This window comes from Nyctereutes procyonoides, unplaced genomic scaffold (genome assembly GCF_905146905.1).
Source record: "Nyctereutes procyonoides isolate TBG_1078 unplaced genomic scaffold, NYPRO_anot_genome, whole genome shotgun sequence".
In the NCBI taxonomy this organism is placed as follows: domain Eukaryota; kingdom Metazoa; phylum Chordata; class Mammalia; order Carnivora; family Canidae; genus Nyctereutes; species Nyctereutes procyonoides.
Window position 1 is genome coordinate 71259643 of NW_026575146.1, and position 27691 is coordinate 71287333.

The following is a 27691-nucleotide window of genomic DNA, read 5'->3' on the forward strand; positions in this document are numbered from 1 at the left end:
AGTAAATAAATAAAATCTTAAAAAAAAAAAAAAAAAGAAAAAACTATAGAGTTCAGCACTATCCTAGCTTCAGGCATCCACTGGGGGTCTTAGAACATATCCCCCATATAAGAGGGGACTTATGTACTCCATTATCTTCTGTGGACTGTTTGTATCCCCCCCCCCAAATTTATATATTGAAGCTAGTCACAAATATGATGGTATTTAGAAGTGGGTCCTTAAGAGGTGATTAAGTCATGATGATAGAACACTCATGAATAGGATTAGTACCCCTGTGAGACATCGCAGAAAATGCCTCTCCCCTTCCCCTATGTGAGGACACAATGAGATGAGTACCTTGTGAGGCAAGAAGCTGACCTTCCATAGACACCAAATATGCCAGCACCTTGATCTTAGACCTTGCAGCTTCCAAAACAGAAATAATTTGTTTTCATTATTTATTCAAGACTTATCATATGTCATTTAGAAAGTTTTGAAACTTTCATTATAGAGGAACTTTGCACTTTTTTTTTAAATAAATTTCTTTCTCTGTAAGCCATACAGGCTACTGTATGGTCTTATAACAGCCAGAATGAACCAAGACAGTATTTCACGTAATACAGATATTTACATCCTCTTACTAGATAAGCTGAGTAAATGTACCACTAAAAAATAATCCAGTTACCTCAGTGCTCTCTCCAAGAAACCATGGGCTTTTTGTTTTGGTCACCACTGTATCCTCAGCTCCTCAAACAAAACCCAGTACAAAGGGAGTATTTAACAAATATTCGGTAAATGAATGAACTGACTCAACCTAAGGCTGCTGTTTCATTAAGTGCCTCTGCATAAAATAAACTTCCAAGAGTTTAGTTTCCAATTAATCCTTTACCTTGGCCTGTAGAAACCGAATTGCTATATACATGCCCCATATCCCACCCACCTAATATTATCCCTTTCCTGATTTTTCATTCATAGCAGTATTCCAGGCACACTTACTTGTGTGTTTTTAAAATTCACCTATTTCCTCCACTTATTTTTTTTTAATTTTTATTTATTTATGATAGTCACACAGGGAGAGAGAGAGAGGCAGAGACACGGGCAGAGGGAGAAGCAGGCTCCATGCACGGGGAGCCCGACGTGGGATTTGATCCCAGGTCTCCAGGATCACACCCTGGGCCAAAGGCAGGCGCCAAACTGCTGCGCCACCCAGGGATCCCCCTATTTCCTCCACTTATTGAACTAAGACTTCCTTCATTCCTTTAACAGACACAAATGGAGCAACTGAGGTGTGTGTATGTATTTGAGTTAACATCAGATTACGCCTGTGTATCAATACATATTTTTAATAGGATGAGATCAAGCTTTCCTAGCCTCAGAATTTACAGTTTCTCTCTGAATATACTTTTCTGACATAATATGACCTAGAAACTTTTGTGCAACCCTTCTCCACACAGAATGTTTCTGAGTTTTTTTCCTACTGGTTTTCTGCAACATAAAATAGGACATAATTAACCACTGAAGGCACAACCACATTCACTGCATTCATAAGGTTTCTGTCCTGTGCAGATCCTCTGTTGTCTCCTGAGGGTGCACATCTGGCTGCAGGCTGTCCCACTATGACCACATTCCTATTTGCTAAGAGCCCACTGATGTGTAATGGCGTCTGACAAGCCACAGAAGGCACTTGCATAGTCACTGTATTAACAAGGTCTTTCCCCTGCATGGCACCACTGGTCTGTGATAAGCTATGACTCTCTGAGGGAGGATTTTCCACTTTGACTGAATCTCCACATTTCTCTCTTGTGTGTATTCTCTTATGTTTAACGAGGCAGGACATGTAGGCAAAAGCTTTCCCACACTCATTGCAGATATAGGGTCTTTCGCCTGTGTGAGTTCTTTGATGGACAATGAGCTTTTGCTTTGTGGTAAAGGCTTTCCCACACTCACTACATTCAAAGGGTTTCTCTCCCGTGTGAATTCTTTGATGTTTAATGAGACCTGACTTCTGGGAACAGGATTTTCCACATTCACTGCACACAAAGGGAGTCTTTCCTGTGTGGAATCTTTGATGTGCTATGAGGCACGTCTTCTGGATGAAGCCTTTCCCACACTCATTGCATATATAAGGTTTCTCTCCAGTATGGATGCGCTGATGTACAATGAGATTTCCCTTCTGGATGAAGCCTTTTCCACATTCACTGCATATATATGGTTTCTCTCCTGTATGCGTTTTCTGATGTATATTGAGCCGTGATTTCTTCAGGAAGGCTTTGCCACATTCAGTGCATTCATACGGTTTTTCTCCTGTATGTGTTCTTTGGTGTTCAGTGAGCATGAACTTTCTGGAGAATGCCTTCCCACACAGACTGCACCTGTGGGGTTTCTCTCCTGTATGAATGATCTGATGATCAGTGAGCCATGACTTCTTGATAAAGGCTTTCCCACATTCATTACATACATGAGTCTTGTCTATTTTTTGCTTTTTCGGATGCTTAATGAATTGGGACTTAGTACTGATAAGTTTTCTGCTTTCAGGGAATATAATTTTAGTATGAAATTGTTCATTATTAGCATGTAGAAAGGATTTTCCATCTCCAGTAAGATCTGCAGGGTTCTTTATTTCACAGCTTCTGCTCTGGCTAAATAAAGTTAAGTTTGGCTTTACAGTTTTTCCATATAAGTCATACATATCATGATTTTGCCTTAACATGAAATGAGTTGTGCTCTGATGAACATTATTTTCAAATGTTTTAAGTTCATGCCATTGTTCAAGATTATTCTCCATGATTTTGTTTTGTAAGTGCTCTGGCAAATAGTCAAGTTTCCAGATTTCTAGAAAAGAAAGAAATAATGAATTTATTTATCATCTTGATTTGGACAAAACACGATTAAAAGACTCCTTTGATGTCATATGCCTATGTAGTGATGACTCTATGAAATTAGAGTATCAATAAATCTCCACATTTAATGTTCCTTGCACATCAGATAAAATAATATAGATAAACCAAAAGAGAAAAGTATTAAAACAAAGATCATTCACAATAAACAAATGTAGATCTGACTGATTTTTAAATGAGGCCTTACAAAACATACAGAGCCTGTGTATTTCACTACATGCAGTTTACCATGAGCAGCAGACCACAGGTTGGAGGCCTACCTCATCCAAACTGGTGACAGGAAGACTTATTCACTTCACAAATCCTTACTGAGGACCACTGTCGGGACATGGTGCTCAAGCTGGGGACACACACAGAGTCCTCATGTTCAGGGAGCCTACACTGCAGTTTGATAAAACTATAAAGGGCAAAGAAGCACACAACAGGGCAGCCCTGGTGGTTTAGAGGTTTAGCACTGCCTTCAGCCCAGGACATGATCCTGGAGACCCGGGATCAAGTCCAACATCAGGCTCCCTGTGTGGAGCCTGCTTCTCCCTCTGCCTGTGTCTCTGCCTCTCTCTCCCTCCCTCTTTCTCTCTCTCTCTTTTTCCCCCCATCTCTAATAAATAATTTTTTAAAAAATCTTAAAAAAAAAAAGCAACACACAAGGAAAACAGCTGCATGTTATGAAAACTGGTATGAAGGAGCAATGGAGATGGACACAGATGCAAGAAATCAAGTGACACTGTGGAGGAAGACAGGCCTCCCTGAAGGATTCATTGTCATGGTTGGCCTTGGGGAGCAATGATAATTATACATGCTGGGCTCCAAGCATATGCAACCTGTAACATCCAAAAGGGAACTCCTGATTTCCCATCTCAAATCTCCTCCACCACATATCACCTCCATCAGAGTGAATGACACCTCCACTCTTCCCTTTAACCAGGACAGAACTTCTCAGCATCTCCTGTCATTTGTCTCTCACTTACACACAGTAGCAATGCTGCCTGCCCTCTTTATAATCATAACCAGAACTGGACCAACACCAATGCCTTCCACCCTCACAGAAGCCAGTCGCTTTCTTGTTTTATAACAGCAGCCTCCTACTTGGCTTTCCTGTTCCTGCCCCGCCAGCTTCCTGTCTACGTTCTAGAGAACAGCCAAAGTGAACCTTCCAAACATAAATCATATCATGTCAAGCCTCCTCCACTCAAAACTCCCTAAAGTTTTCTCATCTCAAGAGGAATAAAGTCAAGGTCTTAGCATGTCCTTGAAAGGCCCTTATGTGACCTTCTACCCCAATCCCCAGCCACTACCCCCACTGACCTTCTCATTCTTCAGACCACACTGCTGCCCCAGGCCTTTGAACTTTCCACTTTTACTTTGGAACATTCCTTACCCAAGGAACCTACTGAAATTCCTCATCTACCTGCTCAAATGTACCTTTTTTTTTTTTTCCAAATGTACCTTAATAAGGATTTCCTATTCCCCTAATCATAGCCAAGGCCAACCACTCATTATTCAGTCATACTGTTTCAATGTTCCTTATAGCCATTTTCACCCCCAGAGCCTTACCTTCAACCTCCATTCATTCCTTCATCTCATGCAGCCCATATATAATGTAGAATTTCATCTGCCCTCTGTAATGACGACATCCAGACAGTGACCAACACTTCCCCCTCCACCCATACCAAAGCCAAGAAACCTACTATCATGTTGTGCAACAACCTCCTATATAGCACCCCTGCCCACTACTGTCTACACAAAAGCCAAAAGGATTCTTTGAAAACATAATTATTTCATGTCATTCCAGTACTCAAGAACAGGTCATGTTTTCTCACATTTTTTTTTAAGATTTTATTTATTTATTCATGAGAGAGAGCCAGAGACACAGCCAGAGAGAGAAGCAGGCTCCATGCAAGGATCCCGAAGTGGGACTCAATCCCAGAACTCCGGGATCACGCCCTGAGCCGAAGACAGATGCTCAACCGCTGAGCCACCCAGGCGTCCCTTCTCACCTTATTAGAAGTAAAATCATGATTCCTTGAAATGGATTACTTGACTGATCTTACTCTCCCTTCTCCCTGCTGCTACTGCCTCTTTGGTCTTATTTCCATCATGTTCCGACAGCACACTCCACTCTGTCCACACAGCTCCTTAATGTTTCTCATTAAGGACTTTGGGCTTTTAAACTTACTATGCTCTGCTTTGGGCTTTTGCTTTTAAACTTGCTATGCTCTCTACTTGAAACACTTCCAAATCCAGTAGCCTGCTAATTTCTCTCACCGGTTGGCTCTAAGGCTCCGTATCAGGGGGGTGTTCCATTCCTAAACTGGAGATCAAGCCTCTATGTTTCTATTATGGTGACTAAATTTTTATTAGAGTATTTTTCACCCCCTATGCTTATGATTCATTTGTTTATTTTAATTTTTTGAAAACTTCTCTTAGAATGAAAGTTCTTGGTCTATTTGTATGCATTTTTCTCACTGCTCTTACCCTCAAGCATACATTGCTGAGCTATCAAAAAAATAATTTTGAAAGGAATGAATGAAGGAAGCAATCACATGTACAGAATACAGTGGGGAGAGTGTAGGAAAGATGATGAAACTCTGAGCAAGATAATATGTTATGGAGATCACAGAAAGAAGAATTTCATGTTATATGATAGGTAATGTTGTTAATTGGGACCTAATGTCATCAGAATATGATGGAAAAAAAATAAAAGTTTTAGGGAAATGAACACAACAGTACAACACCTAAAATGAACACGAAGAAAGTTGAAAATTAATAAATACACAAAGGCATTAAATCAAAGTAGAAAGGAGTTTTGATCTGGCTTAGGCAAGAATGGAGGATGCTAAAATATCTTCTTAGTTGTAATTTATGAACAAGAGACTCCTTTAAGGAAGAGAGCTCTGCAGACAGGGAACATCTAAGGTAATGCTGGGATGGCCAGGCCCTAAGAATCACAGGAGTAAAGAAGAACCTAAACTTAACGGGGGGGTCTCTGGGAAAGAAGATGATGTGAGTTCCTTGCACTTATTGGGCTCTCAGGAGAGTTGCCAGGGGAAGGGGGATGAGTGGATTACACAGAACTGAAGTCTGCTGGATCACTTTGGGGAGATGTCAATTTGAGAGTCTCCTGCAGGGAACAGGAGAAGCTCAGCTTATTAGAATAAAATCTGAGGTGGCTCGTTGGCTCAGGGAGGAGCATGTGACTCGATCTCAGGGCTACAAGTGGGAGTCCCATATTAGGTGTAGAGATTACTTAAATAAATAAGGTTTAAAAAAAGAAAGTTTGAAAGGTTAGGAGACCCAATGAGAAAATGGAAAACAGAACCTTTGGAGGACCTCAAAGTGAAGACAAGAGCACAGCGAAGACCAGTTTATTTTGGGGCCACAGCATCCAGGATGGGAAGGAGGTTAGGAAGGAAAAATCAACATTAATAATGGGACAGAAAGGTGCAATAGTTAGAAGACAGTAAGGAATTCAGTTTTCTCTTTGGAAAGAGACTTTTGGACAGTAGACTTAAATGACAAGGAAGGTAGAAGAGCATAAAGAAGGAAAGATCTGAGAATACTAAGAAAAAGAGAACTATGCAAACAAGCAAAAATTTAAGATGTAGATAAAATTGGACTAGATCCCAGAATAGGTAAAAGGCACATTTTTCTCTAAATTCCTACAAAGCAAAAGAGGTTACATATCAGGAGAGAGACACAGGGAGGCACTGCCTACTGACCCTCAAACCCTCTCACAGCTGTGTCTTTTATGTGACCAACTAGAATATGATTTCTACAGTTCTGGCCCCCTCCAGTTCTCTCACTCACCTGAACGGGTTCGACAGGGGATTTCATTTTCCACCGTCCATGTTGGTTCTCCTTGGTCCAACTTGGAGAGCACATCTGGTTTACTGGTGTGAAAACCTGTTCATGTGAAATGACAGAAGGCTAAGCTTTGGGCTTGGGGACTGGGGAGACCATAGAATGTTACAGTAAAGGATAAAACAATTTTCACAACATAAAGGAAAAACATACTGCACTGTGTGTGTCCTCTACTGTTGATACTCTACTACAGTACTTCAGTTCTGACCCCTGATACATGGGGTTTTCACACACCAAAGAATTTTGTGACACCCAAAGACACTAATTGGGTGTCCAACAATTTAGCTCAATTCTGACATTCTCTACCTCGGGATAACTTCAGATCTAACAGGTTAGGGCTTCACTCCCACAAGACTGCACAATCTCTCCACTCCCCTCAGACTTCCCCAATCACAAGTCCAAGTTGTTTCTTGAGCTTCTGATAGAATATGTATGGATCACAGATTCCCATGACTCCTTTTCTGGTTCAATTAATTTGCTGGAAGAACTCATAGAACTCAGGAAAAGTTTACTTATTACATTACTGGTTTATTATAAACCCAGGCACAACCTGGCAGAGATACAGAGTACAAGGTATATGAGAAGGGGTGTGGAGCTTCCCTGCCCTCTCTGAGCACTTTCCCCATACCTTCTTTTGTTCACCAATTCAAAAGGTCTCTAAAACTGCCCTCTTGGGTATTTATGGAGCCTTTACTAAGTAGGCATGGTTAATTAAATTAAATCATTAGCCTTTAGTGACTGATTCAAACTCCAGCTCTTTTCTCCTCTCCAGAAGTGAGATGGAACTCCATCCCTCTAACAATGGTTGGTTCCCCTGGCAACCAGATCCGATCCTTGGGTTATACAGCAGGTTTCTAAAAATCATTTCATTAACATAAACTCAAATGTAGTTGAGTCCTATTATATAAATAACAAAAGACACCCATTTTATCTTTACCCTCTTATAACTTAGAAAATCACAACTGTTATAGGAGCTTTTGCTAAAATTCAAAATGAGGGATCCCTGGGTGGCGCAGGGGTTTGGCGCCTGCCTTTGGCCCGGGGCGTGATCCTGGAGACCCGGGATCGAATCCCACGTCGGGCTCCCGGTGCATGGAGCCTGCTTCTCCCTCTGCCTGTGTCTCTGCCTCTCTCTCTCTCTCTCTCTCTCTGTGTGTGTGACTATCATAAATAAATAAAAAATAAAAAAAAATTCAAGATGAAGACCAAAAATACATATATTTCATATATATATGTGTATGATATATACAAACATCATAATATATATATCACATATGTACAAAGTAAAGGCTTGAACTCAGGAGAAGGAAGAAGATACCCATGTCTCTGGAGCCAGGGAAGGCACTAAGAATCTCACTTCAGAGCAACACAAACACTACAGAGCTTTAAGAAGCAAAAAAGGAAAGGGCACTGATGGGGACCCTCTAAGTGACACAGGGCAGCTGTCCTCACCCACTGACACCAGGTTCCTATAGTTCTCCAACATCACATCCCGGTACAGGTTCTTCTGAAAGGGGGCCAGAAGCTGCCACTCCTCCCAGGTGAACTCCACAGCCACATCATCAAATGTCAGAGATTCCTGTAATAACAGTGTTCTCTAATGAAGTGATTGTCTTTTTGATGATACAGAAGAAATGTTAAAATTTTTCTGCTTATTTCCACTCTACAGGTTGTTTCTAGACATCTAGCAGGGTTTTTATTTTGACACATTGTGGAAAAAGCAAATGCCTAATTAAATATTTGGTAATTGTGCACTCAGTCATCCATCCATTGATCCATTGAGAAGTTTCTATAACATGTAAAAGTCTAATCTTCTCATTAACCTAAAAACACTACCCATATGTATATGACAAAGGAGATTATATATAATATATATACATATATATATATTATATATATATATGCTTTTCAGATTAACGGAACTGATTTTTTACAGGTCTCTCCAAATCTATTAGGGAACAAAGGAAAGAATAAAATAAACCAAAGTCACCTGAGCTTGGATCATTTTTTCTGCTCTCTGAACACAGCTGGCAGTGGAGAAGCTCTGCTTTGTGTTTCTGGATCTACTCTAAATTTCTCTTCAGAAATCTGTCTTGGTCAGGTGTGTCCCCATAAAAACTGACATCACAGCTTGTAACTTCTTCCTCCTTCAAATGATCCTTTTGCTCCTGGGGCATCAGGACCTATGGGTTAAGGAGACAATGTAGTCTGAGTGGTGCATTTCCTATGGGCCCAGATGCTGTCATTCGTCCTGAGCACTCACTTTAACACATGACCACAGTACTACCAAATGTCCCTTTATTTGATGCCCCAGAAAGTTTATTCTTCTGGCCAACAAAGCCTGAGGTTCTGAATCCAGTGGAGGTTTTCCTTCACTCTGTGATATGTAAGTGGGGTGAGTGTGACATGAGAAGAGGAAAATGAGATATACCCCAGCATCATGCCTCAGGAGAAGAGGAATTTCAGGCAGATTCCTTTTATAAAACAGGTAAGACAGAAGGAGTATGGAGCACTGTTTTCCTTTAACCATGAGTGCTCAGGTACCTCTTCAAATCTTTTGTACAGTCTGTGAATACAAGCACTTCAGTTTGAAAACCAAAGTACAGGGCATATCAGAGGCTTTGGCTTACAAATTATGTATTATTGTCTTATGATATCTTAGGATGTTTTAAATAGATAAAAAACAAAAATACAGAATATTGTAAATAAATTGGAAAGTGAAGTTGAAGTGCTGTAAGATTCCTGTATCAGATTCAATGAAACACCAGGACACCCGCACCCCGATGTTTATAGCAGCAATGTCCACAATAGGCAAACTGTGGAAGGAGCCTCGGTGTCCATCGAAAGATGAATGGATAAAGAAGATGTGGTTTATGTATACAATGGAATATTCCTCAGCCATTAGAAACGACAAATACCCAGCATTTGCTTTGACATGGATGGAACTGGAGGGCATTATGCTGAGTGAAATAAGTCAATCGGAGAAAGACAAACGTTATATGGTCTCATTCATTTGGGGAATATAAAAAATAGTGAAAGGGAATAAAGGGGAAAGGAGAAAAAATAAGAGGGAAATATCAGAAAGGGAGACAGAACATGAAAGACTCCTAACTCTGGGAAACGAACTAGGGGTGGTGGAAGGGGAGGTGGGCGGGGGGTGGGGGTGACTGGGTGACGGGCACTGAGGTGGGTACTTGACAGGATGAGCACTGGGTGTTATTCTATATGTTGGCAAATTGAACACCAATAAAAAATAAATTTATAAAAAAAAGATTCTTGTATCATTGGAGAAGAGTATAAAAGTACTAATTAACATAAGAATTTGACAAAAGAAGGTTCTATGCTGTATATAATCTCTAGTGTTATGATGAAATCTAACAATTGTCTTAATGTACATAATTTTCATACTAACAGAAGGGGATAATATAAGGACAAGAAATTCATCCAAAACAATGGAAAAAAGAGAGAGAGAGAGAGAATAAGAAACTGAGAATAAGTGGGGCAACTGCAATGCACTTAGATGACTTTTTAATCAAAACATATTAAAAGGGGATCCCTGGGTGGCTCGGTGGTTTAGTGCCTGCCTTAGGCCCAGGGCATGATCCTGAGGTCCCGGGATCGAGTCCCACATCAGGCTCCCTGCATGGAGCCTGCTTTTCCCTCTGCCTGTGTCTCTGCCTCTCTCTGTGTCTCTTATGAATCAACAAAATCTTTTAAAAAATAAATAAACTATAAAAAATATAATAAAATGCATAAAGTATAATTACACTGACACACAGAAATAGGCACAACTAAATAAAATACGATTAGGAATGATTTTTTTAATATGACAAAACTGTAAAGAAAAGGCTTAAAGTGCTTGATTATCAACAACTGGACGATTAACTGCCTTTGGGTGTGAAGATGCAATATAATTGGGAAGAGGCTCACAGCACACCTATGGGTGCTGGCAGCACTCTGTTTCTTGACCTGGGCAATGATGGCTTTATATAAAAATATATTACTTTTATACAGATTAACTTGTAGATCTTTTAAATTAACAAATAAATGGAAGTGCTCAACAACGCCAAAAGTCTGTTCTTTAAAAAGGCCAATAAGGGCAGCCCAGTTTAGCACCACCTTCAGCCCAGGGTGTGAACCTGGAGACCTGGGATGGAGTCCCATGTCAAGCTCCCTAAATGGAGCTAGCTTCTCCCTCTGCCTGTGTCTCTGCCTCTCTCTCTGTGTATCTCTCATGAATGAATAAATAAAAATATTTTTTAAAAAAGACCAATAAAACATACCCATTTGTAGTGAAATGGATCACTCAGGTAAAATAGACATTTTTTTATCTTGAAAAAATGCTATGAACATTTTAAGGTCACTAAGCCTGGATGAGTTCATAATTTTATGATCTAACCCTCCCTCCTGAAAACATGTTAACTCCAGACAATATAGCAGGTGAATTTTATGGGTAAACAATTGGACATGTATGTCCACTACCACCTAATTGCTGAGTAGACCCAATGCATGGAGATAAGAATAAATTACAAACATTGGAAACTGGAATGAAAATTAAGATTATACTCAGTATCATCAGGGACCTGGAAAAAGATTTAAAGAATTACTAATATAAAAGAGAGAAAATACACAAAAGAGAGAGAGAGAGAAAATGCTCCTCCAGAAAGAAACCACTAGCAGATTTTTGCATATATCTGGCTAGAATTGCACATTTCACAGAAATTCGATCATTAGCAATGGGAATTGGAACCACCATGATTTTTTTTTCATAGTAGCTTGCTCTATCTTTTATTATTTTTTAATAAATTAATTTTTTATTGGTGTTCAATTTACCAACATACAGAATAACACCCAGTGCTCATCCCGTCAAGTGTCCCCCTCAGTGCCTGTCACCCACTCACCCCCACCCCCCGCCCTCCTCCCCTTCCACCACCCCTAGTTCGTTTCTCAGAGTTAGGAGTCTTTATGCTCTGTCTCCCTTTCTGATATTTCCCACACATTTCTTCTCCCTTCCCTTATATTCCCCTTCACTATTATTCATATTCCCCAAATGAATGAGAACATACACTGTTTGTCCTTCTCGGATTGACTTACTTCACTCAGCATAATACCCTCCAGTTCCATCCACGTTGAAGCAAATGGTGGGTATTTGTCATTTCTAATGGCTGAGGAATATTCCATTGTATACATAAACCACATCTTCTTTATCCATTCATCTTTCGATGGACACCGAGGCTCCTTCCACAGTTTGGCTATTGTGAACATGGCTGCTAGAAACATCGGGGTGCAGGTGTCCCGGCGTTTCATTGCATCTGAATCTTTGGGGTAAATCCCTAACAGTGCAATTGCTGGGTCGTAGGGCAGGTCTATTTTTAACTCTTTGAGGGACCTCCACACAGTTTTCCAGAGTGGCTGCACCAGTTCACATTCCCACCAACAGTGTAAGAGGGGGAACCACCATGATTAAAACCAACCAGTACTTACTAATAAACTGAGATGTGGGTCACCTTCCAGAAGGGACGGATACTAAACAAAATGGAAATTCTGTTAGCAAAGAACAAAGTGTGAATGTATGTCAGGCAAGTAAGCAACCATGTTCACAGCTGCTATGTAGTAGTAAGAGGGGAGTTCAGAGGTTGACAACATTTTCTGCAAAGGGATAAATATTACACATTTTCAACTTTAAGATCTCTGTCACGTGGCGCCTGGGTGGCTCAGTCCGTGGAGCGTCTCCCTTCAGCTCAAGTCATGATCCCGGAATCCTTGGATCAAGTCCCCAATCTGGCTCCCCGCTCAGTGGGGAGCCGGCTTCTCCCTCGGCCCCTCTTTCCTCCCACTTCCTGCTTGTGCTCTCTGCTCTCTCTCTCTCTCAAATAAATAAATAAATAAATAAATTTTTTAATCTCTGTCACAAGGACTCAATTCTTCCTTTGCCGCGGGAAAGCAGACACAGACAACGCCTAACAGACGGGGGACGGGATCGGCGGTTTAGTCGTTCCATCAGCAGTTAATCCCTGGACAAAGGCTTTATTATTATTATTATTTTTTTGGACAAAGGCTTTAAATACACACGAACACACACACACACACACACACACACAAAAGGGTAATACACACGAACATACACACACACCCAAAAGGGTTTCGATCTATAAACATACACACACAACCAGAGGGTTTCAAACTATAAACACACACACACACACACACACACACACACACACACACACACACACACACACACCAGGTTTTGAACTACTGTTCTGGGCTCTGCAGCCTCTGTCCCAGCAGCGGAGGTTGGAACCTCAATCAGTCCTCACATGCATGTCTCTGTACCAGACACTGATCACACACGCCCTTACGAATCTGAAACCCGGGCCAGACACCCTGATGTGATGAGCATCCACTCGAGGCCCCAACATCACTGAGCCCCAAATTAAATCCCCCACCAGAACCAGACGCTGAGATCATCGTAAATGATCTGCACCACCCGCACTCCCGACAAGTGGACCGATCTGTAGAACCCCAAACTCTCGACAGCTTGGACACGGTGGTTGGTCTCTACAGACCCTAAACCGTCTTAATGACCTCAACAGTATCCCAACCACAGTCAGGTGAGTCAGACTCTCACCCGGTTCTTCTCACTTTCACCTTCGGCCCAATCGATCCCCGCCAATAATTACATAGGTTCACCCTACTCCACTTCCACCCTGTGAACATCATGTCATCCTGTGAGAAAAACAAACCTCCTATGGGGCAAAACAGGAAAAAAAAAATCTTCAAGGAATAAAAGCACATACCTGATTTTCTCTAGACCGAATGGAGAGCCTAAACCGAACACTTCCGCGAACTACTTCTGCTGGAAACGTCGCCCCGAATTTTCGTCAGCCTATGGAGGCCGAGGAGGACCTGAAGACTTTGAAGCATGGCGAACAACTATGTGTTGTTATTTTCAGGGAGGCAATATGTCCGCGCCCGCTCTCTGTGGCTATGGGGGCGGCCATGTTTGGACACCTGATGTGCACAAGGCAAAGGGGCGGTTTGGGGCCACAAGCTAGGGATGGCCGCGATAGTGAGAAGCCACTCATATCTCATTTCCTCAGTATTGACTCGTGTGAAAAATACTAGATTTTCAGAGACTCAAGATCCCGGAGGCAAGAATGGTGTGAGCTAAATCGTGTTCGCGAGTGGAGCAGGAAGTAACAAGATCAGGGTATATACTATCCACTCTTTTTTATTTTTTTTCACTCTATTTTTTTAAAAAAAGGAAATTTCAGAACAGTCAGTAGAAGTTCAGGTGTGGATGATGCAGCAAGGAAGGAACTCTGGACCAAAAAAAAGGGGGGGGGGAGTGGAGGGAGTAAACGGACACCCACGGAAAGCTTGTGGTGAAAAATTGCTTCCAAGAAGCTGTTTTTAAGAACAGAAAGATTTTTGGGCAACCGGTACAGAGTTGTTTTGGGGTTGGTGAGCACAGTAGTCAAGAAAGAATTCTTGAGTGTTACCGTGGTATAACTTAGTAAGTTTACTTAAGTAGCCCGGGAACAGGACCCCTCCGCGGAAAGAGATGCACTTTTGTATCAAGCTCCCTTCTCAGTGGGGAGTCTGCTTCTCCCTCTCCTTCTGCCCCTCCCTAATGCTCATGCTCTCTTTCTCAAATAAATAAGTAAATTCTTTTTTTTTTTTAAGTTTTTATTTTATTTCTTCATGACAGGCAGAGAGAGGCAGAGACACAGGCAGAGGGGAAGCAGGGGGAGCCTGACGTGGGACTCCATCCCAGGATCCCGGGTTCATAACCTGAGCCAAAGGCAGACGCTCAACCACTGAGCCACCCAGGTGTCCCAATAAATTCCTTTTTGAAAAAAGAAAAAAAATTACAACAAATCTTGCAGTGAGAATGTTAAGAATTTGGAATAATGAGAGGATCAAAATAGAAACAACATAATTGAAGATTTTATAAACCTCACTTTAATGCCTACATTTTATGTGGCTCTAGTTACCATCCTACAAATTCACCAAGATATTATTACAGCTGCTTACTACTAATAATAGAGACATGCATATACATTTTATAATATGGAAATATGTTTACAATGGGAAATTAAGTGACAAAATCATACCTATTTTTCCCAGTTTATTAAGATATAATTGACATAGGGCAGCCCCGGTGGCGCAGTGGTTTAGCGCCGCCTGCAGCCCGAGGTGTGATCCTGGAGAGCCGGGATCAAGTTCCACGTCGGGCTTCCGCATGGAGCCTGCTTCTCTCTCTGCCTGTGTCTCTGCCTCTCTTTCGCTCTCTCTAAATAAATAAATAAATAAATAAATAAATAAATAAATAAATAAATAAATCTTTTTTTAAAAAAAGATACAATTGACATAAATTATATCTTTTTTTTTTAGATCGTATTTATTCATGAGAGACACACAGAGAGAGGCAGAGACACGGGCAGAAGGGGAAGCAGGCTCACCTCGGGGAACCCAGTATGGGACTCAATCCCAGGACCCCGGGATCATGCCCCGAGCAGAAGGCAGATGCTCAACCACTGAACAACTCAAGCGTCCTGTTATACCTATTTTTAGTAAACTTTGTATTTTTGGAAAAATTTAGATTAACTTAAAAGTCACAAAGAGTTCATATATACCTTATTCAACTTCCTCTCATGTGACCACTTTATATAATCATGGTACATTTGTCAAATTAAGAAAAAAACTGTATAATACTCAACTGAATTACAGATTCTATTCATATTTCACAAGTTTTTCCATTACTCTTTTTTTTGTCCAAGAATAATGCATTTAGAAATCATGTTTCCTTGATTTTCTCATTTCTTTTTTTTTAAGATTTTATTTTATTCATAGAGACAGAGAGAGAGAGGCAGAGACACAGGCAGAGGGAGAAGCAGGCACCATAGAGAGAGCCTGACGTGGGACTCTATCTGGATCTCCAGGATCACGCCCTGGGCTGCAGGCGGCGCTAAACCGCTGCGCCACCGGGGCTGCCCGATTTTCTCATTTCTGTGACCATTTTTGTCTTTTTCATCTCTCAATTATTTTGAGGAGTACCGATCAGGTCCTTTGCATATTGTCCATCTTTTAGGTTGGTTAATGCATTTTGGAAAGACACCTAAGGCTTGAAGTCCCTTTCTCATCGTCATATGTAGCAGTATCAAAATGACTTAATGTTGATCTAGTAAAGTATGTTTGCCGGGTTTCTCCACTGAAAATATAAAAACCAATTCTGGCCAAAAAGAACCATCATACATACAGGGTTCACATCAATGCATTTCAAGACTTATAAACCGGGCAGCCCCGGTGGCGCAGCGTTTTAGCGTTGCCTGCAGCCCAGGGCGTGATCCTAGAGACCCTGGATGGAGTCCCGCGTCGGGCTCCCTGCATGGTGCCTGCTTCTCCCTCTGCCTGTGTCTCTGCCTCTCTCTGTGTCTCTATGAATGAATGAATAAATAAAATCTTAAAAAAAAGACTTAAAAAAGACTTATAAACCTATAGTAATGTAGTATTCTTGAAAAGATAAACACACAGAACAGAATAGAGATCCCAGAAGAAGACCCACGCAAAGCAAATATACTCAATTGTTTGACAAAGTATAAAGGCTGTTCAATGGAGAAAAGATAGACTTCAACACATCATACTAGAACACATAGACATCCCTAGGGGGAAAAAAGGGGAATTTAAGCATCCATCACATGAGTCATATATCTGATAAAGGACTGGTATCCAGAACACAGAATTCTTAAAAGTCGACAAGAAAATTCAGTTATAAAAATGAGCAAAGACTTTTGATCGAAGACAAAAAGATGGGAAACAAGCATATGATGATCAACATAATTTGTTATTAGGAAATTACAAATTAAAACTAAAGTGTGCGGGACGCCTGGGTGGCTCAGCGGTTGAGCATCTGCCTTTGGCTCAGGGCGTGATCCTGGAGTCCGGGATGGAGTCCCACGTCAGACTCCCTTCTTGAAGCCAGCTTCTCCCTCTGCCTCTGCCTGTGTGTGTGTGTGTGTGTGTCATGAATAAATAAATAAAATCTTAAAAACAAACAAAAAAACACAAGCCCTGCACTCCCCAAACAACACTGACCTCAAATTCCATCTCATGTTCACTCCAGAGCTCCTGGGCCAGAGACACTTCCCTCCCCCCCACCCCCACCCCAGGCTGCTTCTTGTCAGGTGCCCTGGGTGCCTGAGAGGCAGTGATGGCGGGTCCACACCTGCCACCCAGTGTTGAATCACTGCACACCGCCAAATTAACACACAAGCCCCAGGCTCTGACCATTCGCGGTTCATCATCAGTCTCCGAAGACCACGCCTTAACCGGCGCCAGCAATCCTCCGCTACTGAAGCCAAATAAACCCCCAAACGCTGGGGACGTCTTCACGCGCGTTCTCTCTTTACCCGCCGGGCCCCTTGCTTGAGACCCACACCCAGTTGGGCGCACCAGACCCCCAGCGCGCTCTCCCAACTGCGTCGGACTGCTAGGCTCTCCGCGCCCCGCGGGCCAGCGATGGGGACGTCGGGGGCTGCCAGGAGGGAGACTAGCGGCCTCGGGTCCTGCAGGAAGCGCGCGCCCCTCGCTTGGGGCCTGAGAGCCCGCGGCTGTGAGGTGACCACCGTTCCCTCACGGAGCATGTCTGGCGCTTCTGACTGGAGTGGCATGGCTGCCACCACCCTCCCTGGCGGAAAGAAATGAAACGGTCTTAAGGGCACCCGGGCGGGGCCTCCTCTCTTCTCAAAAGGGTCACAGGCGCAGAGCTAACTACTTTCCAGAGACGGGGACCTACCCAAGCCTGACGTGGCGTGGGGCGCGTTCTACTCATGAGTTTGGAAGAAACAGCGCGCGGCTGGTGCCCTGAGCCGTTAGGCAGGCACCACGAGAAAACTCGTGAGTGCGGCCCGTTTCCGTAAAGTCCGGTGTTCAAACGCAAAGACCCCAGAGTGCTCCTCGCTGGATCTCCGTTGAATTTTCCTCTCCTTGTGCGTCTCCGTTACTCACACACCTGCCACAGGACACTTCTGGTCACGAGATGTTTGAAGGGATTTCCAGGACACCAGCTGGGTGTCCTGCAACGTTACTCGATTGTGACACGGTCTACCCGGACATAGTGTCAGATCCCACAGGTGAAGCGCCCAGCCCTACAGAGTGTGCCCCTCTCCATTTTATATGCCAGTGGCAAGCAGCAGGTCTGCCTAATTCCTGACTTGGTTACTAGTGGGAGCTTCTCCCAGCCCCCTCCTCCTCCATTAATATGCGGCAGCAGCTCACAGAACTCAGAGGAACACTTGAACCAGTTTATTAAAGGCGATGATAAAGAATATACATGAACAGCCAGATGAAGAGATACATAGGGTGAGACCTGAAAGGACCCATTCCAAGCACCAGAGCTTCTATGTCTGTGGAGTTGTGGTATGTTACCCTCCCTGTACAAGGAGGTGTTCACCTACCTCAAAGTTCGCCTATTTGTGGATTTTATGGAGGCTTCCTCAGGTAAAATTGTTTAATTTTTAAAAAGATTTTATTTATTTACTTGACACAGGGAAAGAGAGGGGAGAACACAAACGGTGGGGGGGGTGGCAGGCAGAGGGAGAGGGAGAAGCAGACTCCCCCCCGCAACAGGGAGCTCCACATGGGGCTCAATCCCAAAAACCCCAGGATCCTGGTCTTAGCCAAAGGAAGACACTCAACCCACGGAGCCACCCAGGCACCCCCTAAAACTGCTCAATTTTTGACTCAATTTCCTTCTCCTCTCTCTGGAGGAGGGGGGACATGTAGGGCTCAAAGTTCTTTTTTATTTTGCCAAAGATTTTATTTATTGATTCATGACAGAGAGGCAGAGACATAGGCAGAGGGAGAAGTAGACTGCCATGAGGGAGCCTGATACAGGATTTGATCCCAGGACCCTGGCATCAGGACCTGAGCCAAAGGCAGATGCTCAACCACTAAGCCACCCAGGTGCCCCAGGGCTCAAAGTTCTAACTATGGTTTAGTCTCTCCAGTGACCAGTCCCCATCCAGGAGCCATCCAGAAACCCACCCAGAGTTGCCTCATTAGAATAAATGCTCCTTGCATACTCATCATTTAGGAATTTACACAGGTTTCAGGAGTGTGTGCTACAAACGAGGGGAAGAGACCAATATCCTACAAGGTCAAATAGCCAACTTTAAAGAGTAAGTGCTAAATGATTCTACTATTCTCATAGTCTATAAATGACAAATTCTATAAATTTGTCTCTGATAACAGGGGTTAGGGTCACAGAAATACATGACTATGAATGGATAGCATGAGGGAGTTTGTGTTGACAAGACATTCTATGGTGTTGGTTATACAAACCTACACGATAGTTTCTTAAAACTATATGTAAAAATCAAACAAAAATGAGTGTGTTAAAACTGGTGAGATCCAAGTAAATCCTGTGGTTAGAAGTGTTATAATAATTTCACTTTCCTCTATTTGATAATGAACTCTGGTTATGTAAGATTTTACCTTTGGAAGTAGCTGACTGAAGAGCACTTAGGAAATCCTTGAAAAATTCCAGTTTTTGTGATTCTAAACTTATTTCAAATTCAAAATTGATGCTGCTTATAAACTTGATTAAACATATTGAGTTATACATATGAAATGAATATATTCATTTTGAAGTACTTCAAGTATTCTGCAATAACAAACTTGGAACTAGAGAAATTCAAAAGTTAAATATATAATGAAACAGGTATGGAATCCCTCTGTATTGTACATGTTAAAATTTAATCCAGGGTGAGAGTAACTGCCACTATTAAAATTTATATAATCAATTATAAGGCAATCAGAAATATAGCTAAAATATCCTATTCTGAATGCTTCTGAGGCATATTATCTGTTATGTGTAGACATGACAATGCTCTCATTCATCACTTCTGGGAGGCTTTTTTCCTTGTTTGCTACTTTGTTAAAGTCTACAACATTGAATGTGTTCCTAGGTTATTTCTGTATGGATTTCCTGGCAAATATATTACTTCAAGCCCTGCTATATTTATTGCCATAGGAAAGTACCTGTCTAGTGTGAACTGACATCTATTAAGGTCTTACTTCTGGGCACAGGTTTTCCCACAGTTATATTTCTACCAATAACAAATATTCATTCATGATCTGTGATGATGAATATAAAAGGGTCTACTTCCCATTGAAAGCTTTCTTAGTCTGCCACATTCATAGAATCTATTTCAATCTGTACTTTTTAGATTTAGATGTACAATGTCCTAAAATATTTTCATCAAAGCTGATTGTATGAGTTTTGTAAATTTTTTCATCTATATAAAATATGACACAGTTGATCACTAAACATATCATTCTTTGCATTGTTATTCTTCATTACATACTATTATTATCTTCAGGGCCTACATCTGGCAACAGGTCATCCCAAAGTGACTATCTGTGAATTCTCTTATGTTTAACAAGGATTGACAAGTGGGCAAAAGTTTTCCCACAATCACTGCAGCCATAGGGCCTCTCTCCTGTATGTTTTCTTTGGTGAACATTGAGCCCTGACTTTGTAGTGAAAGCTTTCCCACAATCACTGCATTCATATGGTTTCTCTCCTGTGTGAGTTCTCTGATGGGTAATGAGATCATTTTTGCGCAAAGAAAATTTTCCACATTCAGTACATGCAAAGGAAGTTTTTCCGGTGTGTAACCTCTGATGTTGTATGAGGCAGGTCTTCTTCCTGAAGGCTTTATCACACTCATTGCATTTGTATGGTTTCTCCCCAGTATGAGTTTGCTGATGTATACCTAGAGTGCTCTTCATGGTGAAGCCTTTTCCACATTCATTGCATATATACGGTTTCTCCCCAGTATGAGTTCGCAAATGTGCAATGAGCATGCTTTTCCCAGTTAAGCCTTTGCCACATTCATTACATATATAGGGTTTCTCTCCCGTATGAGTGCGCCTATGTACATTGAGATGACTCTTCTCTGTGAAGCCTTTTCCACATTCAGCGCATATATAGGGCTTCTCTCCTGTATGAGTTCGTTGATGTCCTATCAGTCGTATCTTTGCTGGAAAGCCTTTTCCACAAACACTACATACATAGGGTTTCTCTCCTGTATGAGTGCGCTGATGTACAATCAGACGGCTCTTCACAGTGAAACCTTTCCCACAATCATTGCATATATATGGCTTCTCTGCAGTATGAGTTCGCTGATGTACAATGAGATCACTCTTCATGGTAAAGCCTTTTCCACATACGCTACATACATAGGGTTTCTCTCCTGTATGTGTTCGCTGATGTCTGATGAGAGGACTCTTCAGGGTGAAGCCTTTTCCACACTCAGTGCATGTGTAGGGTTTCTCTCCTGTATGAGTTCGCTGATGTACAATGAGACACTGCTTCATTGAAAAGCCCTTTCCACACTCATTACATGTATACAATTTCTCTTCTGTATGAGTTTGCTGATGTGTGATAAGACTGTTCTTCAAGGTGAAACCTTTCCCACATTCATTGCATATAAAAGGTTTCTCACCAGTATGAGTTCGGTGATGTGCAACAAGACGTCTCTTCTCAATGAAGCCTTTTCCACATTCACTGCATATATAAGGTTTTTCTCCTGTATGAGTTTTCTGATGCGTAGTGAGACTAAACTTTGTAGAGAAGGCTTTCTCACATAGGCTGCATCCATGAGGCTTCTCTCCTGTATGAGTTCGCTGATGATAAATAAGCTGACACTTCTTGATGAATGCTTTCCCACATTCATTACACGTATAAGGCTTCTGTCCCAAATGAGTTTTCTGGTGTATACTGAACTGTGATTTCTTGAGGAATGTTTTGTCACATTCAGTACATTCATAATGTTTCAGTCCTGTATGAATTCTCTGATGTTCAGTTAGCCTGGACTTTCTAGAGAATGCTTTCCCACACAGATTGCACCCATGAGGTTTCTCTCTAGTATGAACTCTCTGATGATCAACAAGCTGAGACACCATGACAAAGGTTTTCCCACATTCACCACATACATGGGATTTCTGCATGTTGTGAGTTCTCTGCTGTTTAAAAACCTGGGAAGTATTGTTGATGGGTTTTACGTTTACAGGAGATTTAATTACACTATAAAATTGTTCATGGTTAGAATGAAGAAGGGATTTTCCATTTTCATTAAACTCAGTAGAGTTCTTTGAGTTTATACTCTGGCTTTCAAAACTTAAATTTGATTTTAAAGGTTTTTCACATAAGTCAAACATATAATTTTGCTTTAACAGGAAATGTCTTTCACTCTGATTAAGAATATTTGCAAATGTATTATGTTCATAGCATTGTTCCACACTCTTCTGAATGCTTCGATTTTGCAAGTGACACTGCCGAGGATCATCAGCTTTCCTGATTTCTAGGAGAGAAAGGAACAATGAATCATTCTGTAATCTCTCATAATCTTGGCTTAGAATAAAACTAATTTAAATATGCCTTCATGTGGGGGTGGCTGGGTGGATCAGTCAGTTAAGTGTCTGACTTCAGCTCAGGTCATGTTCTTGGGGTCCTGGGATCCAGCCCTTTGTCCAGCTCCACACTCAGCGGGGAGTCTGCTTGTCCTTCTCCCTCTACCTCTCCCCCTACTCAGGTTTGTTCTCTCTCTCAAATAAGTAAAATCTTTTTAAAAAATTGTTAAAAATAGAACTACCCTATGATACAGCAATTACATTACTAGGTATTTAACCAAATGATAGAAAAATACAGATTTGAAGAGGCATGTGAACCCCAAAGTTCATAGCAGCATTTTCAACAATAGCTAACTGATGGAAAGAGCCCAAATGTCTACCTGCTGATGAATGGATAAAGAAGATGTGGTATATATATATATATATACTGCCATCAAAAAGAATGAAATCTTGCCTTTTGCAATGACATGGATGGAGCTAGAGTGTATTATGCTAAGTGGAATAAGTCAGCCAGAGAAAACCAAATACCATAGGATCTCACTCATATGTCAAATTTTTTTTTTATAGAATTTATTTATACATTCATGAGAGACACAGAGAGAGGCAGAGACATAGGCAGAGGGAGAAGCAGGCAGGGAGCCTGATGGAAGATTTGATCCCAGGACCCCAGGACCACAACCTGAGCCAAAGACAAATACTCAACCACTGAACTGCCCAGGTGCCCCCATATGTGGAATTTAAGAAACAAATGAATATACAGGAAGGAAAAAAAAAGAGAGAAAAGCAAACCATGAGACTCTTATCTATAGAGAACAAACTGAGGGCTGGTGGAGGGAGGTAGGTGGGACATGACCTAAATGAGTGATGGGTAGTAAGGAGGATACTTGCGATGAGCACTGGGTGTTATATGTGAGTGATGACTAAATTCTACTCCTAAAATCAATAAATTTGAAAAAAAAAAGATAAAGATGATATATATATACACACACACACATATATACAATGGAGTATTACTCAGCCATAAAAAAGGAAATCTTACAATGTGCGACAACATGAAGGGACCTAAAGAGTATAAGACTAAGTGAAGTATATCAGCCAGAGAAAGACAAATACCTTATGATTTTACCCATATGTGGAATTTAAGAAACAAAAACAAATGAACAAAGGAAAAAGAAACAAAAAAGTAGACTCTTAAATACAGAGAACTAATGATTGCCAGAGGGAAGGTAGGTGGGAGGATGGGTTAAAGAGATAAGGGGAGTTAAGAGCAACTTACCTGGATGAGCACAGAGAAATGTATAGAATTGTTGAATCATTACACTGTATACCCAAAACTTATGTAACACTGTATGCTAATGACATTTGAATAAAAAAAAAAAAAAGAATCAGACTCAAGTTCTTAAAAAATTAGTGAAAATTCCATTTTTCCATCACTTTAGAAATTGATAAGTAACAATAAATGGGCACAGCCAGTGTCAGGGCATGGCTAAATTACAAATAAATAAATAATATGAAAACAAAGCTTTAGGAAAATACATGCAGTGGTAATACCTAATAATTAAAGGAAAATGTGAATTAGCAAAACCATGAAGGAAATCATTTAAAGTAGACATAGTTATGACCTAGTTTGGTTTGGAAATCATGTAGCATGCTAAAAAAGATATTTTCTTGTTAACCAAATAACCTTTACAAAGAGAGCTCAGGGGCACCTGGATGGCTCGGTTAGCTAAGCATCCAACTCTTTTTTTTTTTTTTTTAAGATTTTATTTATTTATTCATGAGAGACAAACAGAGAGAGAGAGGCAGAGACACAGGCAGAAGGAGAAGCAGGCTCCATGCAAGGAGCCCGATGTGGGACTCGATCCTGGATCTCCAGGATCACACCCCAGACTGCAGGCGGCGCTAAACCGCTGCGCCACTGGGGCTGCCCCAAGCATCCAACTCTTAATTCCTGCTCAGGTCATGATCTCAGGGTTGTGATACTGAGCCCCAAGCCCAGTATGGAACCTGATTAAGATTCTCTTTCTTCCCCTCCTCCCACTCCCCCAAGTAAAGAAGAGAGTTCAGCAAGTAGAGAACATTTTTTTTAAAGATTTATTTATTTATTTATTTGTGATAGACAGAGAGAGAGAGAGAGAGGCAGAGACACAGGAGGAAGGAGAAGCAGGCTCCATGCCGGGAGCCTGACCTGGGACTCGATCCCGGGACTCCAGGATCGCCCCCTGGGCCAAAGGCAGGCGCTAAACCACTGAGCCACCCAGGGATCCCAAGTAGAGAATATTTAAGATAATGAGGTAATGCCAGGATAAGGAGAACTTAAAATAGGTAGTTGTGTCAAGATGAAAGAGAACCTAAATTTTATTTTATTTTTTAAATATTTTATTTATTCATGAGAGACACACAGAGAGAGGGGCAGAGTTATAGGCAGAGGGAGAAGCAGGCTCCACGCAGGGAGCCTGATGTGAGATTCGATCCTGGGGCTCCAGGATCACACCTTGAGCCAAAGGCAGACGCTTAACTGCTGAGCCACCCAGGTGTCCCGAGAACCTAAATTTTTTTAGAAAGGATGGAGAGAAGATGATTCTCATTCTCACACGCAAAATGGGAAGACTTAGGCTAGCTGCCATGAAGAAAGGTAAAATCCATAGAAAAAACACATGGATTAGACAATATTAAGAGAGAAGCCAATTTGGATGTCACAGAGAAGGGAAAGGGGTTAATTCATGGGAACAGAGGAAGCTTGTAAGAGTTATGAGAACTGAGAAGAAAATGAAAATAGAAGTATGGAGAACCTCTGGGGTTTCTGGTAAAACAGTAGGGGAGGGGAGTCAAAGAATGACCTAAATGCACACCAAAAATCAGGTTATCATGGAGACAAAGCATCCAAGGTGGGGTCAGATGTTATGGAAGGAAAACATTATTTCCTAGTAAGACAGGCAAGCATAGTAGTAAGAAAAAAGTGAAGTCGAAGCTGTTTCTTTACAGAGAGGCCTGGAAGGTAGAATTTCATAGCAGGAGAGGTGGTAACAGGCAGAGACACTGTCACAGTGGATGAAGACGAGAAAGATTAGAAAATGATAGGAAGTGGCACGTGGCTGGGTCAGTCACTGGAGTGTGCGGTGCAACTCTTGATCTCAGAGTTAAGTTCGAGGCCTGTGTTGGGAGTAGAGATTACTTAAAAATAAAAATCCTTAAAAAAAAAATTAAAAAGAGTGCACCTGGGTGGCTCAGTCAGTTGATTTCAGTTTTGATTTAGACTCCGGTCATGCTCTCAGGGTTGTGAGATGAAGATCTGTGTCAGGCTCTGTGCTCAGCAGGGAGTCTGATTGAGGATTCTCTCTCTTGTCTCCCTCTCCCGCTATCCCCCCCACCCCCGCTCACATACACTCTCTCTCTAAAAATAAATAGATCTTTTAAAAAATAATATTAAAAGAAAGTCCTAGGAAGATGACTATGTAAATAAACAAAACCAGGAAGTATATAAAGTAAACAGAGATCAGATCTTAAAAAAAGGGGCATATTTTCCTCTAAACTTCAACAAAGAAAACGAGTTCTCATATGGGAAGAAAGATAGAGGGACTATTTACATTTCCTCAGATACTGTCATGGTTCTGAGGCCTTCTCTGACTGACCAGAATACTACTACAGCTGCCCATCTTGCCAGTTCTCACTTACCTGGGCAGATTCGACTGTGGATTTCATCTTCTATCATCGAAAGTTCTCCTCCTCGTTCCAACTTGGACAGTGCATCTGGTTTGCTGGCTTGATATCCTGTTCATGAAAAAAGATAAAAGACTCAATGGACTGGGGTACAGCAAGAAGGGATAATGTTACATTTTAGGGACTAAACAGGTGACATCAAGGCTATTCTCTCAAAAGAGGGGATATTATACCCTCTTGGCTGAGGCAAGAGAAGGATCTGAGAATCTACTGATTCAAAGTACAAAAGAGTTAAGTAGATGAGAAAGAAAAAGCCACTGGCAGAACACCCTGTGAGTGCCACAGGGAAGCTGTCCTTACCCACTGACACCAGGTTTCTATAGTTCTCCAACATCATGTCCCAGTACAGGTCCTTCTGAGCAGGGGCCAGGAGCTGCCACTCCTCCCAGGTGAAGTCCACAGCCACATCATCAAATGTGAGGGATTCCTGTTAAACACAGTTATGTTTAATGAAGTGAAATACTTGTGGCGATATGGAAAAAACAGATAAAGGAAATTATTCTGTTCATTTCACCATATAGGAAATGGGTGATTTTTATTCCTTAATACATTGTGATAGAAGAAATCTTGTAAAATATTATGTCATTGTGCAATCTTCTATTCAACAAACTTGAAAATTTAAGAAAGTTTCTGTTACACATACCATTAAATCCTCCTGCTAGTGTAAGAACATCTGTAATCTATATATATTTGAGCATCTGTTTGCCAGTACTGAACTATATAATACTTATAAGTAGATGAATACATTTCTAAATTCACCATGAGCATTTGAGCCAATACCAAAACCAATAATGAAGAGACTGCAGATGCTAGAATCACAAGACAATATATACTAATTTCAGTGGCTAATAAAACAAAAGTAACTGTACAAAACATATAATAAAGCAAAAGGATTCTCCCATACCTTGCCCTATGCTTCTTTTCCATTTGGCTGTTCCCACTTTGTATCCTTTATAATAAACTGGAAAATGTGAAGTAAAGTATTTTCCTGAGTTATGTGAGCCACTGTAGTTAATTATCAAACTCAACAAAGGGATTGTGGGAAACTGTGTATTTGTAGCCAAGTCAGAATACTTGGCATCTGAAATGAGGGCAGTCTTGCAGGGCTGAGCCCTATAAACTTGTGAAGTACGATAGTAACTCCATGTAGTCAGTGTCAAGATTGAATCAAATTGCAGATTGGTGGTGTCTGGAAAGTTGGAGAACTGGTCATTGGTGTGGAAAAACTCACACATTTGGTGTCACAAGTGTTGGCAGTAGAAACATCACAGTAATGCCTACCATGTAACTTACCAAAATTTTCTTGTGATGACTGTCAGAGATATTTGCAGCACACTGCTAGCTAATGTGATCTACAGGGTCTCACACAGTCACATATATTAGAACATGAATCACAAAGTATGAAACCTATGAAAAATAGGTTCCTGCTCCTACTTTGCCCAGAATTCTCCAGATCCTACTATTCTCAATTTAAACTTTTCTTTTTAATTGCACTGATTTTTTTTTTTAAACAGGTCTCTACAAATCTATTGGGAAATTAAGGAAAGAATAAAAGAAACCCAAAAATCACCTGGGCCTGGATCATCTTCTGATTTTGGGAAATTGCTAGTAACTGGGATGCTCTGTCTTTAGCTCTTCTGGATCAGCTCTACATTTCTGTTCAAAAATCTTGGTTTTCAGTCAAGGGTTTCCCCAGAAATGATGTTATATTACCCAAGTCTTGGAATCTTCTCCTTTCTTCCCTTCATCCCTTTTGTTCCTGGGGAGCCAGTACCTACAGGCTGAAAAGCAAATTACTTAGATAGTGGCAC

At 41.3% G+C, this 27691-nt stretch overlaps 1 protein-coding gene across 1 annotated transcript; it reads right to left on the reverse strand.

The window, feature by feature from the left end:
• ZNF615 (zinc finger protein 615) lies at window positions 1-27572 on the reverse strand. Its single transcript, XM_055310222.1, has 11 exons — window positions 27451-27572; window positions 26181-26307; window positions 25836-25931; window positions 20161-22111; window positions 19398-19427; window positions 17755-17846; window positions 17153-17430; window positions 8728-8805; window positions 8190-8316; window positions 6684-6779; window positions 1-2811 (listed from the first exon to the last, which is right to left on the reverse strand). Exons 1-11 carry the CDS (start codon window positions 27463-27465, stop codon window positions 1454-1456), a joined length of 4248 nt encoding a protein of 1415 aa, XP_055166197.1. The 5' UTR covers window positions 27466-27572; the 3' UTR covers window positions 1-1453.
• Window positions 27573-27691: the final 119 nt, after the last annotated feature.

Excerpts from the sequence above, each read along its gene's own strand:
- ZNF615 (XM_055310222.1), bottom strand. Across the intron at positions 22,112-25,835 it reads CCACAGTCGAATCTGCCCAG|AAATCAGGAAAGCTGATGAT; the intron begins GTAAGTGAGAAC and ends TTTCTCTCCTAG. Across the intron at positions 19,428-20,160 it reads CATAAGAGAATTCACAGATA|TTCCAAGTTTGTTATTGCAG; the intron begins GTCACTTTGGGA and ends GAATTTCTCTAG.